The following is a 17,787-nucleotide window of genomic DNA, read 5'->3' as shown; positions in this document are numbered from 1 at the left end:
ATGAGTTTAAGGTATACAGTGTGTTGATTCAATACACTTATATATTGCAAAATGATTACCACCTAGAGTTAGCTACTACCTCCATTGTCACATAATTACTACTACTTTTAGGCAGTGAGAACATTTAAGATCTACTCTCTTAAGAACATTCAAGTCTATGATACATTCTTTTTTTTTTTTTTAAATATATTTTTATTAATTTTTTACAGAGAGGAAGGGAGAGAGATAGAGAGTTGGAAACATCGATGAGAGAGAAACATCGATCAGTCGCCTCCTGCACATCCCCCACCGGGGATGTGCCCGCAACCCAGGTACATGCCCTTGACCGGAATCGAACCTGGGACCCTTCAGTCCGCAGGCTGACGCTCTATCCACTGAGCCAAACCGGTTTCGGCGCAAGTCTATGATACATTCTTGTTAACTATAATCACAACATTGTGTATTAGATCTCCAGAAATGATTCCTCTTCTAACAGGAAGTTTGTACAGTTTGACCAACATCTCCTTATATCCCTGTGGTAACCACCATTCTACTCTTTGTTTCTACAAGTTCAGGCTTTTTTATTTTTATTTTTTAGATTCCACATAGAAGTCATGTCTTTCTGGGTCTGACTTATTTCACTTAACATAACACCCTCAATGTCCATCCACATTGTCACAAGTGGCAGGATTTCTCTCATTTTCATGGCTGAATAATATTCTATGGTATATGGATATACCACATTCCTTATTCATTTATCTATTGATAGGTACTTAGGTTTTTTCCATATTTTGGCTATTGTGAATAATGCTGCAATGAATACTGGAGCACAGATGTGTCTTTGATATCCTTTTATATATCTCTTTTAGATATATACCCAGAAATGAAATCACTAGGTCATATTATAGCTCTATTTTTAATTTTTTGAGGAACTTCCATACTGTTTTCCATAGTGGCTTCATCAATTTATATTCCCACAAACAGTGCACAAGGATTCCCTTTTTTTCCACATCTTTGCCAGCACCTGCTCTCTTAATTTTTTATGACAGTCATTCTAACAGGTATAAGATTATATCTCATTGTTTTTATTTCCCTAACCAGGCCTGGTGCACGAAATTCATGCATGGGTAGGGTCCCTAGGCATGGCCGCTGATCAGGGCTGATCAGGGCCTTTCGGCTGTTGGCCAGGGCCTTCCTTTCCCAGCTGCCACCTTCCTTTGATCCACACGGCCCCCTGGTGGTCAGCACATTTCATAGTGAGTGATCAAACTCCTGGTTGAACTCCCGAGGGAACAATTTGCATATTACCCTTTTATATACAATAGGGCCTTGACTTACAAGTGTCCCAACTAACGAGTTTTTCCAGATACAAGCAGTCTCTTGGCCGATTTTTTGCTTTGAGTTGCGAGCTAAAATTCATGTTACAAGCCAGCTTCAGATACCCCACCGCTAGTTGGCGCAGCAAAAGTCACAGTGAATGCCATAGCATCAGCCCAGCATCACACGTCTCACTTGTTCACTTTTGATTTGACATATGAGTAATTTGAGTTACGAGCTCCGTCACGGAGCGAATTAAACTCATAAGTCAAGGCCCCACTGTATGTAGATGATTGGTAATGTTGAACATCTTTTCATGACCTTTTGGCCATTTGTTTTTTGTTTTGTATTATCTTTTTAAAATATTGTTGAAAGTATTGCATATGACTTCCATTTCCCCTCTTTGACTCCTTCTAGCTCGCCCTGGCCCCCTACCTCAGGCTTTTACCACTCAATTGTCTGTGTCCACGGGTTATGCATATATGCAGACAAGTTCTTTGGTTGGTCTCTTCCCACCCACCCACTCACCCACTCCTGCCTTCCCTCTGAGATTTTGCATATATTCTTGGAAAATTGTTATGCAGCTCCTCCGCCCATTTTTAAAAGCAGGTCATTTGGCTTTTGTTATAGAGTTGTACGTATTTTAGATATTAACATTTTATCAGATATATAGTTTGGAAATATTTTCTCTCATTAGATAGGCTGCCTTCTCATTATGCCACTTGTTTCTTTTGTTGAGCAGAAGCTTTTTGGCTTGATCATTTCTTAATTTTTGCTTTTGTTGTCATTGATTCTGCAAATGATGCTTTCCTATTGGCTCATGGGAGGACTTCCTGATGAAATTCACAACACAGTCCACAATGTCCCTTAATGCCCTCTGAGAATTTAATCTTCCCCTCTACTGATCCCTTCCCTCTCTCCAGTCATGGAGATTCTGATTCAGTGCTCTGGATGCTATAAGAGAAATTAGTCTCTTTGGCAGCATGCTGCGCAGTTGTGAAAGTATAGCACTCATCACCTGATCTTCCTTTCACTTGCAGGAGAAATCAAGGGCTAAGAACTTCTTGTTATGCCCTAACCTGTTTGGCTCAGTGGACAGAGTGTCGGCCTGCAGACTGAAGGGTCCCAGGTTTGATTCTGTTCAAGGGAACGTACCTTGGTTGCAGGTGCAGGAGGCAACCAATCCATGTGTTCTTTCTCTCACATCGATGTTTCTCTCCCTCCCTTCCACTCTCTCTAAAAGTCAATGGGAAAATGTCCTCAGGTGAGGATTAAACAACAACAAAAAAGTCCTTGCTTAGCCCTGGACTTTGCTGCCTTGGGGAGGGGTGATGCAGACACAGTCAAGCTGTTCCTCTAACTTCCATTCATCTAAACTCATTTTATTTTTTTGCTCTAGTGGAGTATTGGAGCTTCTCCTCTGGAAATATAAACTTCTCTTGTCTATGGGTGACTGCCCCAGCCAGTGTTTTCCAGAAAGTAGCAGACCAAGGCCAAGAGAGGCTGGAGCTGGAGCATAGGCTTTTGTGGAGACCACAGCCAGTACTGAGGTCTATCTGCCTATTACCCAAAGCACAGGTGGGTGTGACCTCTCCTGAGTCCCTTGGCATGTGGTGCTGGATCCCACAACTACCGCAGAGGCATGTTTGCTCATGGATGAATGCTTCATTTTGCGGGAGAAGGGCAAATGAGAGACAATTTCTGTCACCATGATGCTGATGTCACTCCAAAAATCAATTAGTTATATAAGATAATTATTTATTCCAATGTATGACTCAAATTAAAGCTTTTAAACATTTATTTTGTCTAGATTCCATTCTGTAAAACATCTGGCCTTGTTGTGAATATTATTCTGAGTTCAGCTAAGAAGTTCAACAATAGAAATACATCTTTTAAATGTAGAGATGATATAAATGCATATTTTATCACAGTACAATAATGTGGTAAGAATAATGCTCTTATGAAATCAATAAACTTTTTCTACTTGGAATTGGTTATAGTTTAAACATAATTAATGATTATAGTCAGGCAATTCTTCTAGTCTCTTTTCTTTGCATATATATTTAGAGTAACTGGACTAGGAAAGTTTGAGACAAAGCTGATATTTAATTTAAAAATGTAAAAACTTTAGCATTATGCTACAAACTTTCTCTTCTGCTCATTACCTTCAATCAGGTTTTAAAGAAATGTGAGCTTCTGAAGGAATGCTTGGTAAACCAGACTAATTTGGTGACTGAAGTGAACACATATTTTGCAGATCCCACTTGAAGAATAATTTCTTGGGGTGACCCAATAATCAGTGAGCAAACAGTGGTATAAGTATTCGGCCCTTTCTGGTCAGCAGGGGACTCCTCCGTAAAGCAATGTTTGCTCTTGAGTCCCCATTTGGCCTGGCAGAGACTTCATTATCTGTTAACATGGTCCAATGTTTCCCCTTATGCAGTGGTTTTTGCCTCTTTTACAAATTTAAATTCTTCACATACTCTGTCTTACCATCTGCTTCCCAGAAAAACCAATCTCTACATTTTTAAATGTGTTTTGTTCAAAGTAGGTTTAGATAACTTTAATCAAACTATCTAAACATTGGAATACCAAATATTTAGTTTTGATGTTTTTAGCAAATGTAAATTATTTGCTAACCCAAAGCTTGAAAACAGAGCTTATATATGGCCTATAGATTGCTTTATTTTTAGAGGAAATTTTATATTTGAAAATATATTTTGTTTAAAACTGTTTTACTAACCAATCAATAAACTAAAACATTTTGCCAATTAATATATATTTTATGTATATATTACATAAATGCATGTATAATTATGAAATATGTATACATTGAATTATGAAATATGTACAATTACGAATATGTTACTATAATTACATTCATTTTTGTAGCTCTATTAATTCTCAAAAGTGTCTAATTGTTACCTTTAAATGTTTTAATTAAATAAAAGTTAATGTGTTTTAAGAAATTAGAAAAAGTAACAAAATATTTTTAGACAAAATTAAAGATGGTTAGTAGAGTTGAAACTGATTGTTATTTAAAAAATGTGTAGTAGAAAGATAAATGCATACATGTTTGCCAAAGAGAGAGATTACTGCACATTTGAGTTGTTTGAGAAATGCAAATGTTGTTCAGTAACATAAATTCCATCAACATATCTGCCGTTCTATGATGGTATGAGCATGGACAGAATATGAGACAAGGTTTCAAAAGGGTTCCTACCATTGCCAAGAGTCTGGGTGAACTACTGAAATTTTGTTCATGGGTCGCGAAACATCCTACAATAAGCAGAACATTCCAATCTGGTATTTTCCTGACTCAAATGCAAGTTGTGCATCTTTTCAGAAACACTATTAGTTTTTAATATTAGTTGCCTGAAGGGTTAGTGTGATTTGGCCATTCTGGGGAGTAAATAGAGAAATAAAAAAGAAGAGCCAAGAAACAAAAGAATAGAAAAATATGTAACATGCATTCATGTTAAGTGTATATGTGATATATATGTATATATAGCACTATCCATAAATACATTAAAATAATAAATTCATGAGAACTGGGAAAGTTGAGGAAGCAAAGTTATGTATCTCTTAAAATGTTTTTCTTTTAAAACAAACATGCTTATAGACCAAGAAAGGATAGCTAAATACTAGGAACATTGAAAAAAATGGAAACATACAGAAGGTGCAGCAAGATCTCTGACAAGGCAGGGAGGTATGGAATTTACCTTTTAGGGGTTATGATTAAATTTTGATAGGGAGGAGTGGCATTCTTCTTAGGAAGAAGAATGGAATACATTGGTAGAATAGATATAAAAGACAAGGTCAGAGGGTAAAAAAAAAAAAAAGGAGTAATTCATGTTTCACTGCCTTTAAAGGAAGCATGCAGGTAAGGAATAGAGTAGAGATAATAAAGAACCTGACAAATGCTTGGTGTGATCTTTGTGAGAAATAGCTGTAGGAGCTGAACAGGAGAGTAAAATAACAACACTCCAAGTGATATTCGATGATCAGCTGAGATAGTAGATGTTGTGGCACCAATTTGAACAACCCCATGCTTGTCTCCATCAGTGCTCAACAGGGTAAAAGGGTATTGAGTATCAACAGCCATTCACTCTATGAGCTCTGTCTGATTATAAAACCCAAGGACATTCTACTATACTATGCTTTATGCCAGCCACACATTCAACGTTTATTTAATTATCACTTACTAACGTATTTCCTTTCTCATTCCTTTAATCATTTTCTTTTTGGACAAAGTTTTTCCACAACCTTTTCTCGGATTTGATGGGTCTTCACACAGTACACAATGGGATTCATCAGGGGCGGCACTAGTAGGAAAACATCAGCCATGAGGATGTGGATCAGAGGTGACAAATCCCGGGCAAAACGGTGGAGCATTGCTGCACTCAGCATGGGTGCATAGAAGATAAGCACAGCACAGATATGAGAAATGCAAGTGTTGAGGGCTTTGAACTGCTCTCTGGGGGTTGCAATGCTCAGGACTGTCTTTAGGATCATTATGTAGGAAAAAGTAATAAACAACAGATCCAGAATGGTAGAAAGAGCAGCAAAGAGTCCATAGACAACATTGACTCTGTTGTCAGAGCATGCCAGCTTCATGACATCCTGGTGGAGACAGTAGGAGTGTGAGAGCAGGTTTTGATGACAGTATATCAGCCGTTGCAACAGAAAGGGCAGTGGAAGGATCAGAAGAACATTTTTCGAAGTCAGTAAGACCCCTGTTTTGATGACTCGGGAGCTGGTTAAGATTGTGCTGTATCTCAGAGGGTTGTGGATGGCCACATACCGGTCGAATGCCATTGCAGACAGCACAGAAGCTTCAGTGACTGTGAATAAATGGATAAAGAACTCCTGGGCAAAGCAGGCAGCTGCATGAATTTCATGGACACTGAACAGGAATAGTCCCAAAGTGGTGGGTAAGGAAGAGAGGGACAACCCTAGGTCAGAGATGGAGAGCATGGAAAGGAAATAGTACATGGGTTCATGGAGGCTTGGCTCCGTCTTGATGAAAAAGAGAATGGTAAAGTTTCCCAGGAGAGAAAGAAGGTACACGGATGAGAAGGGAATGGCTATCCAGATATGACTCTTCTCCAATCCAGGGATTCCAGTAAGGAGGAATTTAAGAACTTTAATGTTTGTGCCATTAAGAGGAGACATGACACACGAAAAGATAACTAACCAGACGCTTACTCAGGGCAGTTGGAGATTTCTTCAATGAAGTCTGACAAAAGATGTCTTTTTCTGGTACAATGTAGGTCATAGATACTAAGGCAACAATCAGAGACTTCTTATAAGGTAGTCTATGTTTCTACTGTCAGTTTCGACTGTCAAAAAAGTCAAACACAGTAACAAATGAGAAGAATCTGACTTGCTTCCTCATCCAGTAATTTGTTTTAATTTTGTAAAAGTGTCAGCCAATTTGGACTTTGCACATTTAAGAATCCCAGGCAATCCTTTGACCACATGCAGCTACCCATGGCTAGATCTTATAAAACCAGGTCTCCAATTTGATGATTCTCTTATTTCAATTTTGTAAAACAAAATCTTAAATGGAAAAGTAATGTTTACTGTGAATTGTGGTGGGGGAGGTAGAATTCATAAATTGTTCCATACCTATGTTCAAACCTGTATATCTCTAATAGGATAGCATATGAAGTAATGACAGAACTGAAAGTTCATAATGATACAGTCTTAGAGTTAAAGGGGCCCTTAAAAACATGTCGTCTTACTCTCTTGCTTCCACAAAACTATTCTAAATCAGTAGGTTAACTTTAGTTAACATATTATACCTTATTCCCAGTATTATCATATCAACTACTACCTAAAGCTTTCTACTTCATGACTGAACACTCAGGTTGTTTTTCTTTCTTGAATTGATTAATGTTTCTCGAAGTTTCCATCTTTTCTCTGAAGGTGCAGAATCTAATCTTATTTACACAAAATAGCTTCTTTTTTCTTTTTTTACATATATTCCTTATTTTTACTTGATTGATTTCTGTCTTCTCTCATTACTAGACATTAAGGGTAGGGAATCATGATTACACTGTTCACTACTAGGCATTGACTGTGCCTAGTATAGTAACTGGAACAGAGTTGTAGCTTAATAATTCTTTGTTTCATTAAGTATAATATCTCAAAGTTGAAGACAGTAATACTTTCTTCCATTATTTATCTCCTTTTCAGAATAAACTTTCTATATTCTGTCAAACAACTGTGTGAATTTTGGTTGTTTTTCTTTAGATTCTTCATTTGGTGCTCCTCAAACAATGACAAACTATTGATGCCTCTTAACATATAACTACAGTTCCTCAAAAGAGTGTTTATCCCTTCCATATTCATTCCATTATAGGTTCTTTCTACCATTTTCTTCATGATCTAAAAATTAATGACTCACTATTCAACCATCCAAACAATCCCCATCATTTCAATTACCTGTCAGGTTGACTCTGACTTTTTCCAAGAATATTGAGAGTATGGAAAAACCTTGATTTTTAAAAAAGTATAATTACTCTTAGTGTTTCTCTGTCACATTGTCTGCTGTTTTGCTGGATTTTGCTCTTTACCCAACCTCTAAATGGGTGAGTACCCAGAGTACTGTCCAAGGACCTGACTTCTTTGGAAACCTATAGCTTATTTAAGATAAGTGTTCAGAATTTAAGCGAAAGGCCTATGCTACAGATAAGGACATGATATCCATCAGCTTATTAAATTACCAGTCTTCTGAAACTCCTTATCTGAGCCATAGAATTTGCTTTCCTAATTGTGCTAGATACAGCTAAAATTATTTTACGTCAATAGACTGTGGTCATTTGTGTTCTGGCCTTTGCCTCATCATTGTTTTTAAAACTGCATTGTTCTTTAGAAGTAGGCACTATTGAGATTTAATTTAAATGTGTAAGATAAGCCTCCATAAATTTAATTATTTTATTATCTAGTGATTATTAATTTAACTTTATTATAAATATGACACCCTCTGAATGATGTATATAGATTTTCTCATTTATATTCTTATGCTTTAACCATTTTATAGATAAGAAAAGAAGTCTTAGAGAGGGATAGTAACTTGTCCAAGGTCATATATCTACCTGTCAGGAGACATGAAGAAGAATTATGTAATACTTGAAATATACACCATTCTCACACATATCATCCAGACTGAGCATTTCTAAAACTTGCCTGGACACATATTTCCACCAACACGCGCATTCGTCTCTCCTTGGTAGTTTTGTAAAATTCTCAAACTCCATAGGGACCTGCTGATTTGCTTTTGTTTCAACATCTAGCCCATCTCTTCAGGATCAAAGAGCAATGCAAATTTTGTCAAATATAACAAAAGAGTAGAATTATATCTTACCTTGTTTGTATTTTTTTTTTTACAATATGATTCTCCACCTTAAAGTCAATGGTAGGAAAAAGATTAGAAGCATGGAAGAATCTCTTAGACTCCCTTTTCCTGTTCTGTAAGCACTGTTTTATAAAGTCTAGAGAGCCCTTGGGGTTGACTCAAGGGACATTTATCTAGCAGTGAGCTCATAATGCAGGTTCAGACTGAGGAAATTGAGTTTGATAAGATCTTGGGGGCCATATTAAAATTCAACAGAAACACTTAGTGCTCTGATCTGATTGATAGAATTTTCTATACTAAGGAAGCATTGTGGAAACAGATGCAATCCCTGATGTGAAAGCTAAAATGTAGCCAAGATAGATAATTTTAGGGTATAAAAGAGAAGGTTTAACTCAGAGTTAAGTTAAACCTTTTCTTTGTGAAATTCATTAAGCCAATCTCTCAGAATCTCAATATTTTCAACTGAAAAAATAGAAAAAAAAGCCTTATAAAATGGGTTATTGTGAGAATCAAAAGAGAAAATATGCCTAAAAATTCCCAGAAGTGAAAGGATTTTAGAGACAGGAGAGAGAGGCAGTTAAGAAAAGGGGGGTCCATGGGAGAGGAATGCACAAGTGATGGGCAGAGATGGCTCCAAGCCACCAGACTGTTTACAAGAACATTACAAGATAAGGGGAAGAAGAGGGAAACACTGGGTGGGCTTTGAAATCTTGAAACTGATACTATGCAGGGAAAAGGGGAGAAATGACCAATTAGGGAAGAATGGGGGATATAAAATAAGGAAGGTTCCAATTAGAAAGTGGAATGAACAAAGAAACTACTAGCATTTATAAACCTATAGACAAAAGAGATTCACAGGACCAGGTTTTTTCCCATTCTGAAAGAGAGCTGAGCTCTCCCATTTTGGGGGACCTCTCCTGAGGGGGTTACCCACTTGGAAACCCCTCCCTGCATGGGAGTTTGTATATGCTTACAATAAATTTCCACACTTTTGCCTAAAATCTTTTAGTCCGTTGATTTATTCTTCAAACTTTGTGAGACAAGAACCTTCAAGGAGAGTCCCAGCTTGCCATTCGGGGTATCAGGATAACCTACAAAACTTGTATGTCATAGGACAAATTTTTAGCTTTTTCTTGGGTCCACGCATTGACCTAAGTCCTCTTCACATACCACACCAATTCTAATCTATTCTGGTCCATCAAGAGACAATAGCTGAAACAAATGCTTAAAGAGCAATAATCAGCCAGGAACTAGAAAATACCTTACAATCAATAAAATTTTTTACCGAGATAAGCATTGTTTTTGAATCTCTAATATAGGCAAAATATGCTTCTAATAACAATTTCCCACTCCCCAAACATAGCCTTATTTTTACCTTCAATTGTTTGTTAGGTCAGAGAGAGCCCAGGATCGGATACATGCAGACATGTGACGAGATAATGGACTCCCCCTGGCATTTCTAACAGATCAGCGTGCCAGACACAGATACAGGCTCCTCCCTGAATCCACAACGACCCCCACACAGATACTGACTCCTTCCTGAATACCTGGCTGACCCCTGCAGCTGAAACTTCCTCAACTGAATACCTCAGCTCATGTCCCTGCCCCTCACCCAACTGCTGTATAAAAATAGTGCCCCCCTCCCTGTTGGTGTGAATCCACGTGCCCTGTCCTTGGGGTGCGTGGGTCTCCTGGGGACGCAGAAATAAACCTTTTCCTTTCCTTTCTTTTCTGATTCACTGGACTCTCTATTTCTTGAGCCACCTCCTGAGCCACCTAACCTAACATTGTTAACAATTATTTATTGGAGATCTACTCTGCATTAGAAACATTCTAGATTAGGCACAAGGGCATAAAAATATAGATATGTGCTCTCTCTTCATTGATAGTATACTTTATTTAGGAAGTTGAAACAAATAGAATAAACACAAGCAACTGTATCTATAATTAAAAATTATAATAGAAAGTATAAGACAGAATAAATGATAACCAATTTAAGAGATTTTTTTTAAAAAAGAGAGGGTCATAATTTGAATTGAGGGATAATCCATAATGAAATTAAGTTGAAATTTAAAAGAAGTGGCAGATATGAAATATAAAATTGAAATCAAGAGTATTCTAAAACAATGGGTCAGATATGAAAACTTACCAAAAATAGAAAAGTTGTAAATGTAACAAATTTTCAGAAGGCCAATGTAGCTGAAATTTGATAATGTGATATTGTTGGTGAGGTAGAGGGGGTCAAGGCCATGAATAGTCTTATAGTATGTACTTTATTGCTTTAATTTTTTTCCCAAAGAAATAAAAGCTCATATTTTAAAAAGACATCACATCATTCAACTTGTCTTTTAAAAATATCACTCTTGACTTCCATAGATAGTTAGAAAGCAGCAGGAGTAGTCATTTAGAAACCAAAGATGCTAATGCCATGTTTCCCTAAAAAATTCTTGTAACACATTAGGATGATTAAAGCAGAGGAGACAAAATGAAGATGTAACTCATGTCTAGATTAGAGAGAACTTAGTATAGATAAATTGAATATGGGGATAAGGAATCTATTTCTGTCAGAGGGATAGACACTACCATTTGTCTGTCTGGATTTGAATTGTTCCTTTAAAAAGAGATGACATAAGGTATCTATTTTATTTTTTGTTAACTAGGATGGAGACCCCACGAAATGTATTTCCTGTTCTGGTTTTATGCCTATGTTCAGTATCTGGCCTAAAGAAAACAAAGCTTATGATATTAACAAGAAAAGCATATTGATGATTATTTGTGTCAAATACTAGATTTTCTCAAACTCACCTTTAATCTCTTACCTAAGATATTCACCCAATTAGGTTTATACTATATATGACTGCTATATCTGCTTCTGACATAATTTTGCTACAACTCTTATTCTAATCTGCCGAGTTTTTATACAGTACACAATCGGGTTCATCAGTGGAGGCACAAGAAAGAGAACATTTGCCATGAGAACACTGAAGAGAGGAGAGGCATGCCGGACAAAGCGATGGACAATGGCAAGGCTGATTATAGGCAGATAGAAGATGATCACTGCACAGATATGTGAAGTACAAGTATTGAGAGCCTTGAGCTGTTCTTTCTGGGTTGCAATTCCCAGCACAGTCTTAAGAATCAGAATGTAAGATACAACAATCAGCATAAAGTCTACCATACCACAAAGTGCTCCAAAAAAGCCATAGATGACATTAAGTTGGTTGTCAGAGCAGGCCAACTTCATTACATCTTGGTGGAGACAGTAGGAATGGGATAATTGGCTTTTGTTACAATATTTCAACTTTCTCAAAGTGATGGGGAAGGGAAGAACCAGGAGGAAGCTCTTAAAGAGGAGCACTCCTCCTATTTGGGCAACTCTGACAGTAGTAAGGATGGAGCTGTATCTCAGAGGGTTGTGGATGGCTAGGAATCGATCAAATGACATGATCAGGAGCACTGAGGACTCACATGCTGTGAATCCATGGATGAAGAATTCCTGGGCAAAGCAGGTATTGGCAGAAATTGTAGGAGCATTGAACAATAAGGTCCTCAACATGGTGGGCAGAGAAGATAAGGATAAACCCAAGTCAGACAGGGCCAACATGGACAGGAAATAGTACATGGGCTCATGCAAGGAGGGTTCTGTCTTGATGACAAAAAGGATGGTGCAGTTTCCTAGAATAGCAACAAAATACATGCAACAGATGGGGATAGAGATCCAGATGTGTGCATATTCCAGCCCTGGAATTCCAACCAAGAAGAATGTGGTGATTTCAACATGTGATGTGTTGATATTGTCATGATGCATTGAGAAGGCTCTGCAATGAAAGATTTTTGAGTTAGTAAAATACGAATATCTGAAAATTTTTTAGAAAAAAGGCCATTGTTGAAGGTTCTGGCTTATTTCCAGCTCTCTTTTGACAGAACAAAGCATTTATACGACTTATTATATAGTGTGAAGTGGATGCTATTTTAGACTAAAATCTACCTAAATCATAGATTAAAAAAATTACTTTTGGCATGTGTTTTCTATAGAGAAACTAGAAATGTATTTTTTAAAATTTGTCTTTATCGTTGAAATTATTACAGATGTTCCCCCTTTTTCCCCATGGACCCCCTCCACCCATCCACCCCCACCTTTTCCATACTATTGTCTGTGTCCATGGCTTATATATATATGCATATAACGTTCTATGGTTAATCTCTCCCCACCCACCCACTCACCCCTGCCTTCCCTCTGAGATTAATCAGTCTGTTCCATGCTTCCGTGTGTCTGTATCTCTTTTGTACATCTGTTTATTTTGTTCATTAGATTCCACATATGAGTAAGATCATGAAATACTTGTCCTTCTCTGACTGGCTCATTTTGCTTAATACTCTCCAGGTCCCTCCATTCTGTCTCAAAGGGTAAGTGATCCTTCCTTTTTACTGTTGCATAGTGTTCCCTGGTGTAAATGTACCACAGCTTTTTAATTTACTCATCTGTTGCTGGGCACTTGGCTGTTTCCAGATCTCAGCTATTGTACATTGCACTGCTATGAACATAGGGGTGCATATATTCTTTCTGATTGATTTTTCAGGTTTCTTAGAATATATTCCTAGAAGTAGGATCACTAGGTCAAATGGCAGTTCCATTTGAAAGAAAAAAAGAAAAACAAAATAACAAAATACATTTTTATAGAAAACACATGCTAAAAGTAGATTCTAGTCTAAAATAGCATCCTGATTTAATTTTCCCTGTGAAATATTGTTAAACCCTAGTCAATGAATCTGGAATCCTTTACAACTTGCTTTCACATCTTAGATAAGATGTTAGGTAGAATATATGATTACTAGAATAACACTACATGAAAGCAAAGAATCTGACAACTCAATTTCTTCCTACCTCCTATAACTCCCACAAAAGTAAGATCGTCTCAAAATCAAACCACCCTTTGTTTTATTCCCTATCTTCTAAAAATTGTTTATTATTTAAATATTCTTTTAAAAATGTCCACTATCTTCAAAACATGTAGCTATTTGTCAGTGCAGGGATGTCTGATAGAATATGTTTCATTTCTCCTGGCCAGAAATTTGTGATCAATTGCATCATACTGATAGGAGAATAATAACCTGAAGTGGTCAATATCACAATTTAGAAGAATTTGAATTCTGCTAAAGGCCAATTTCTGGAAAGGTGAATAGTCCATTTACATAATCTCTGAAGGAAACAATTTTCCTAAAGATATGACTTTTGGAGGCATGATGTTGTATATAGTTGACTGTCAAAAGAGAGAAGTACAGTGAAAGTCAGATAGATAAGAATATCTGAGTACTTACCAGAGAGTGTATATTTTGAGAGCACTTTTGAGACTGGCTAAAAGATTTCAGCATAAAATTTCAGAAGTCATCCAATTCACCTGATACCAAAGGCTCCACCTTATATAAGAGGGCTTGCCTCTTTCTTCTTCCTTAATTATCTGCTTGAGGAGCACTGAGGTCTCTAGGGATTGCACTCAGTTTGTATCTGCTCTGAGAATAAGAATAAACATGTGCAGATGCAGTGAATCCACAGAGATTGTTAATACTTTGGCATAAGTACACCCAGAATTAGGGACTGTTTTGGTTAGAGAGGTTCTTATTTACCAAGTATGGGAGAAATACAGTAAATGCTATGCAAAATCTCTGACACTTCTGTTGGGTATTTGGCTCAGATATTACTCCTCTGCCCTGAACATAGTTAACGCACAGATACTAAGAGTAGAACCTGTGCATTAAAGGAAGTGATGTAGGAGAGATACCCTATGACATGTTTTTTGGTCAAGGCTTTACTCCTGAAGCCTAGATTGATTCTTCTAAACACTCCTGGGCATCACTAACTAATACAGAATAATATTGAAAATTTTAAAAAAGAAATAGCATCAATATTATAATACTCTTTCAGACACTAGAATACTTTCCAACTGGTATTATCAGTGATATCTAAACCAGACAATCTATAATAATAAAAGCATAATATGTTAATTAGACCTGACAGCCGAACAACCTTCCAGATGTCATTCCGGACATCCTTCTGGATGAAGCCGAGGCAGTGGGGGCCAAGGCAGAGGCAGTTAGGGGTAATCAGGCAGGCAGATGTGGTTAGGGGCAATCAGGCAGGCAGGCAGGCAAGCAGTTAGGAGCCAGCAGTCCTGAATTGTGAGTTGGACATCCCCCGAGGGGACCTGGATTGTGAGAGGGTGAAGGCTGGGCTGAGGGACCCCTCTCCCCCGTGCACAAATTTTGTGCACCGGGCCTCTAAGATATTATAAAAAAGTAATTAATGGGTAATCCTATATAATAAAAGGCTAATGTGCAAATAGACCAAACGTTGGAACAATCGGAACAACCGAACAACCTGTCACTATGATGTGCGCTGACCACCAGGGGGTGTGCGCGGAACATGGCAGGCATCAGCTTTGGTGGGATGGTGGAGTGGGTGAGTGGGGGCACCAGACCAAGGCAGGGCGCCAGTCCCTGTCAATGGGGCGAGCCTCTGGTGGTCAGTTAAAATTCTTTGCTCTTGCGTGATGCAGTCTAGCCCGGTGCTCTCACCTGCTGCCAGTGCTAGCCCCGCTCGCACCTGCAGCTAGCACCAGAGCCGCCACTTGCACTTGCTGCTGATGCCTGGCACCAGTACCGATCACTCAGTGCCATCAGGGGGTGTGAGCGGCAGCTGCTGCCCTGATCGCCCCTGAGGGCTTCTCCACTTCGCCCTGCTCCTGAGGTGTGATCGGGGCAGCAGCCACTGCTCACACCTGCTGATGGTGCTGGCCCTGCTTGTACCCACTGCTGATGCTGTCTCTAATCACTCCATGCCGTCTGTGGATGGGAGCAGGGCTGGCGCTGTTAGTGTGTAGGAGCGACAGCAGTGGGAACGGGGTTGCTGGCAGACAGGAGACTGGGGGCCACAGCGGGAGGGGTTGGGCAGGGGGTGTGGAGGATGGGCTGAGACCCGCTCCTGTGCCTACTGCAGCCATGGGGCCCACAGTTCCTTTCAAGGTACACGAATTCGTGCACTGGTCCCCTAGTATATCTTGTCAACATAGATACAAACATTTAAAAATCAGCAAATGCTGTATAGTGGTATATAAAAAGGATACTATATCTTGACAAAGTAAAGTTTATCCCAAGAATACAGTTTCAAAAATCATGACTATACTTCAAACTGACAGAAAAATAGGGATAAAACCATATGATAATCATAGTAAATAAAATTCAAACACTTTCTCATGACAAAGTCTTTGAGCAAATTGAAATAGAAAAGTACTACCTTAATTTGAAAAAGACATATGTAAGAAATACAACAGCTAACATTATTTTAATAAAAAAATATTAAACATTTTCCTATTGCCCTAACCGGCTTGGCTCAGTGGATAGAGCGTCGGCCTGTGGACTGAAGGGTCCCAGGTTCGATTCTGGTCAAGGGCATGTACCTTGGTTGCAGGCACATCCCCAGGAGGGGGTGTGCAAGAGGCAGCTGATCAATGTTCCTCTCTCATCGATGTTTCTAACTCTCTATCCCTCTCCCTTCCTCTCTGTAAAAAATCAATAAAATATATTAAAACAACAACAGAAAAACCAAAAAAACATTTTCCTATTGATGTCAGGAAAGGTCAAGATTGTCTCTATTAGTATTCTGCTCAAAACAGTATGAGATGTCCAAGGTACAATACAAAAAAAAAAAAAGAAAATATAAAAATTGGAAAGGATAAAATAAAAATGTTTCTATTGGTAAGTGATAAAATTTTATATATAAAATTAATAAACATTAAACATGAGTGAAATTTAAAAAGCTGGCCAAATATAAAAACAATGTATAAAATTTAAGTTCTGCATAATTAAGATGGCAATCTTCCCAAATTAATGTATTGGCTCAGCACAATTCTAGTCAAATTCTAGTAGATTTTATTGTGAAAATTTACAAGGTGATTATCAAATTTATATTGTCATTTTGCCATTTTTGGGTAGCTCCAGTAGACAGCTACTGGGTTTGTTTAGTTTCATTTTCACTTATTTATATATTTTTTGGTTGAATCTTGTCCAAAGCCACATCTTCAATTTCTCTGGAAAAGGAATTATCTATTATAATAAAAGGCTAATATGCAAATTGACCGAACCGCCAGTTTTGTCAATCAAATAAAATTCATATCCATGGGTATAGTGATCAGTTCTGCTTTAGGATATTAAGAAAGCTATATTCAATTCTTTCCCTATATCTTTAAGTAGAGCTGATGTTGTAAAAATTGTCCTCTCTGCCTATTTATCCAACTTGTGACCATTCACCACACAATGTGGGTTGGCTTCATTCAGAATACTAATAACAGCAGAGAAGAGAGTGAGAGTAATGCTAATGACCTATTTCCATCATTTAAGTATGCTAGAAATACTCAATCTAATTGACTTTATTAAGCAATTCATGAATCAGGAAGCCTTTATGACAATATCTTAGCTAAAAATGTTTGTTTGTTTTTTAAGAAAATATATTAGCTTTGTTGTCCCTTGAAATGGGATATGTATCTTACTAAATCAGGCTTTTTGGTTTTCAGAGTGAGTTTGAATTAACTTCAGTCAAGGAACTTTTTAGTGAGGAGCTGATTATACTCTCTATATACATGAGATTAATCTTTTTTAAGTGATTTCCAAGCACTATTTTCACTTAGTTTTATTTTTTCCTGTCCCAAGTAATTAATTTGTAGAATAAGTGAGCTCTATATTAATGAGGTTTCCCAGACATAGTTTATTTTATTTTATTTTTTTTAAATATATTTTATTGATTTTTTACAGAGAGAAGGGGACAGAAATAGAGAGCTAGAAACATCGATGAGAGAGAAACATTGATCAGCTGCCTCCTGCACACCCCCCACCGGGGACGTGCCCGCAACCCAGGTACATGCCCCTGACCGGAATCGAACCTGGGACCTCTCAGTCCGCAGGCCGACGCTCTATCCACTGAGCCAAACCGGTTTCGGCATCCAGACATAGTTTAATTGCTTCTTTGATTTTTTTATCAGATATTTTATTCATATCTTCAAAATTGATTAAAACCATACAGTTTTAATAAACATACTATTAACAACTAGGATGTTACAGATACTTTGATGGATACT

The 17,787-nt window shown here is 37.7% G+C and overlaps 2 protein-coding genes across 2 annotated transcripts; both read right to left on the bottom strand.

Moving 5' to 3' along the window:
- Nucleotides 1-5,529: 5,529 nt before the first annotated feature.
- Nucleotides 5,530-6,471, bottom strand: LOC308524112 (olfactory receptor 51A4-like; the record flags this gene model as incomplete). The annotated part of the gene is made up of 1 exon (XM_081098263.1): nt 5,530-6,471. One exon carries the CDS (start codon nt 6,469-6,471, stop codon nt 5,530-5,532), a length of 942 nt encoding a protein of 313 aa, XP_080954389.1.
- A 5,048-nt stretch (nt 6,472-11,519) lies between these two features.
- LOC308524086 (olfactory receptor 51A4-like) lies at nt 11,520-12,467 on the bottom strand (the record flags this gene model as incomplete). The annotated part of the gene is made up of 1 exon (XM_081098238.1): nt 11,520-12,467. The coding sequence occupies one exon, from the start codon at nt 12,465-12,467 to the stop codon at nt 11,520-11,522; it is 948 nt and encodes a 315-aa protein (XP_080954364.1).
- Between the last annotated feature and the right edge of the window lie 5,320 nt (nt 12,468-17,787).

The sequence above is a fragment of the Myotis nattereri genome, assembly GCF_964212035.1.
Source record: "Myotis nattereri genome assembly, chromosome: 9".
In the NCBI taxonomy this organism is placed as follows: domain Eukaryota; kingdom Metazoa; phylum Chordata; class Mammalia; order Chiroptera; family Vespertilionidae; genus Myotis; species Myotis nattereri.
The sequence above is the reverse complement of the archived record's forward strand: the minus strand, read 5'-3'. Positions and strand labels throughout refer to the sequence as shown.